This window comes from Phalaenopsis equestris, unplaced genomic scaffold, assembly GCF_001263595.1.
Source record: "Phalaenopsis equestris unplaced genomic scaffold, ASM126359v1 Scaffold232217, whole genome shotgun sequence".
Taxonomy (NCBI): Eukaryota; Viridiplantae; Streptophyta; class Magnoliopsida; order Asparagales; family Orchidaceae; genus Phalaenopsis; species Phalaenopsis equestris.
In genome coordinates, this window is record NW_018250185.1 from 1 (window position 1) to 3,078 (window position 3,078).

Here is a 3,078-nt window from a genome sequence, read left to right on the forward strand (position 1 = left end):
TATATATATATATATATATATTTGGTTTAGTTTAGAATTTAGTTGCAAAATTTTAATATTTTGGTTAAAGTTCAAAAAATAAATATTAGAAAAATGTTAATTTTATAAATAATGGAAAAAAAAAGCCTTGGTCCTAAATTTGGGCATGAGTTAAAGACAAAATTCTTGAAACCTGAAACCATTAAAGCTGTGGATGCTCCAATAACAACAAAAGAAATCACCTAACATCAATGGCTCATAAAAACAAAACAACAGATTAATAAAACCAAATCCTTCAAAAACAAGCAGAACAAAGCACCTAAATCCAGAAAACAGTGAAGAAGAAGAAGAAGAAGAAGAAGAAGAAGAAGAAGAAGAAGAAGAAGAAGAAGCTAAACAGCATGTTGGAAGAATCCTGGTTGATGAGAATCACAACCAAACTTTCTGCTCCTCCTGAATTACTTCAGTTGGCTCTTCTTCTTCCATAGCTCTCCAAACACCCGAATTCCTCCACCGCTTCCTCTCCTCTTCCCTCCCCCATCCACCTCTTCACCCTCACCTCCGGCGATCACAGGTGACCACCCGCCGCCGCCATAACCTCGAAGATGCTTTTCCATTGATCTGCCGCTCTCACCCAACCCTCTTCCCTTCAACTCTCCGTCATTCACCAAACCATCCCCTGCAACAAGCACCGCCGCCGCAGCCTCCGCCGCCTTGCGCCATTGATCTGTCTGCACTCTTAAGCGCTTCATTTCAGCTTCCATTGACGCTTTCGCAGTTGCATCTGACTCGAACTTCTCTCTCTGGCGCTCAGAAGCCATCTTAGTTTTTTTCAGTTCCTCCTCAGCTTCAGAGAGCTTTGTTGTCACCTCCTCGGCTTTTTCTCTCCACTGTAAGGATTCAACTTTTACATTCTCTGCTTCTTTTATAAGAGCATGATTCTCGGCTACAACGATTTCGAGTTGCTTCTCTTTCTCAACCAGGATTGCTTTCAGCTCGATAAGCTCTAAGCTCTCTACCATGTCTTCGTTCTGCATCTCCTTCTCCAATGCTTTCATTTCCTCTTTCACTTTTTCTTCTTCAGCGATCACCTTTGTCTTAGTTCCCACTGCATCTTCCTCTTCCAGTCCGCTTCCTTCTCCTTCGCTGCTCGCTGGAGCTACTTCGAAGACGTCGGTGGTCTTGCAGTTCACACTGTCTTCTTCTGCGCGCAAAGGCTCGCCTTTTTCCATGAGGACTTCGCCAAGATCAACTTTCTCTTCCTCGACATTTATAGTCTTCTCTTTCTCCTCATCAGCTGGATCTAGAGCTGCGGATTTCAGGGGAGAGACGGGAAAATGCTTCTTTGTGACTTCAAGCTCCTTTACCGCGTCTATCCTCGCCGCCTCCGCCGACGCCAGTTGTTCCTTCACCTTCTCGAGCTCCTCCTGCGCTTGGTCCAGCTTTCTCTCTAGATCCGCTATTCTGGACCCCTTCTTCCTCTGCTAAAACCAAACAGAACACTGAGAGGAAAGTGAGAAAGAGCAGAGGGGAAGATGGTTGAGTACCTCTTGGACAGGACTACGAGGAGAGCGTCGATCTTCAAGCTTCGGGCTGCGAATGGAGATTGCCTCGGAGGAAGCTGTGGGCTTGAGATGGAGTGGAGCGCGAGGGGATTGTCGCTGCTGTGGCATCTCAGATCCTCTGTTTTCACTTCAGAAACATCAGTAAAAATGTAACTTTTTTGCCTTTTCTTCTTAGTCAAACGAGAACCGCATTGCTTACCTTGATTTCGGCATTGGCTTCTGCCGCTCCTCCTCCTCTTCGATTAATATCGGCGTAGTTGCTGCAGAAAATGAAGGAGAAGGAGAACAGCTTCACCAGTTCAAATTTGAGAGAAAATGGGGGCACTGGAAGAGAGAACCGTGCAATAATGAGCAGAGAAAAAAAGGAAGGGGGCCTTATAAAAGGGTCTGTGCGGAAAAAAATGTTACTGCAGCAGAAATTTGATCCTTTCCACTACCCACATGGCCGCTTTCTTTTTCTCTTCTCTGTGTATTGGGAAAATTTTGAATGGGAAAATCTTGAGTGGGAGATCCATTAAAAAAAAATTAATTTGGAGCATTTTGGGGAGTTTATGTTTAAAATTGTTTTCAATAGCTTGGGGGCATCACCTATCAATATAATTTTTTTAATAATATATGATATTATAAATTAATATTAAAAATATTATGTATACTATTATCATTACAAATAAATGATAAAATATATATATATTTATAATATTATTATCACAAATAAATGATAGATTTATACTATATTAATTAATCTTTAGAGGGTTTCAAATTAATTAAAAAAATATAGATGAACAAAATAAGAGAATGAACTATAAAAAAAATTATTTCACAATAAAAAATTATCATAAGTCAGTGTTTTTCGTAGCTTTTTGGGCCCCTAATAACTCTTTTTGTTTATGGGTAATGGCGGTGTATATATTGGATGTGTGCTGAAAAATAACTCTGCATCAGTTGTAGGTGCAACCATGTAATTGCTCTGAAAATTTAAATCCAGATCCCCTCTGTAGATGCGGTGCATTGTAAATCATATGGTGAACCCTCATAAGTCGGTGGTCCTCTTTAGCCAGTGGTTCTTGCATACCCGGTTGGTCATGCATATCTGCAGGGTCCTACAAAGTCGAAGGATCCAACATAGCTGGAGCGGTCAGCAAATATTGATTTCCCAAGATAAGCAGATGATTATGGATATTGATGTTCGTGCGACTTATTCAATGGAGATCCACGTGCTCGGGAAGCTGTAGATCTCCTTGGAGCATCTGCTATTGATCATCTCGCGACAGTGGAACTTGACTGATGTAGACATCATAAGTTGATAAGGGAGACAAATGGTCTTGACTTCTGTTCTATGAGATGGCCTCACCTCGATATCATGTCTCCCCGAATGATTAAATGCAATATAATCAATGTGGATGGACTGTTCCACTCTACATGATAGCTTCAATATCTCATCATACCCTTGTTTCATGGAGCTAGCACTTTTACCACGATTCCCTCCAAAGTTTTATACGATATCTTTACTACGAATAAACTAATCCAATTATAC

The 3,078-nt window shown here is 41.1% G+C and overlaps 1 protein-coding gene across 2 annotated transcripts; it reads right to left on the reverse strand.

Moving 5' to 3' along the window:
* Positions 1 to 203: 203 nt before the first annotated feature.
* Positions 204 to 1,970, reverse strand: LOC110038219 (interactor of constitutive active ROPs 1-like). Of its 2 annotated transcripts, none has more exons than XM_020742989.1 (3): positions 1,744 to 1,970; positions 1,527 to 1,662; positions 204 to 1,463 (listed from the first exon to the last, which is right to left on the reverse strand). In XM_020742989.1, exons 1-3 carry the CDS (start codon positions 1,755 to 1,757, stop codon positions 438 to 440), a joined length of 1,176 nt encoding a protein of 391 aa, XP_020598648.1. In that variant the 5' UTR covers positions 1,758 to 1,970; the 3' UTR covers positions 204 to 437. The 2 variants fall into 2 exon arrangements, with proteins under 2 accessions (XP_020598648.1, XP_020598650.1); XM_020742991.1 differs by having other exon boundaries at positions 205 to 1,460; positions 1,744 to 1,968.
* Positions 1,971 to 3,078: the final 1,108 nt, after the last annotated feature.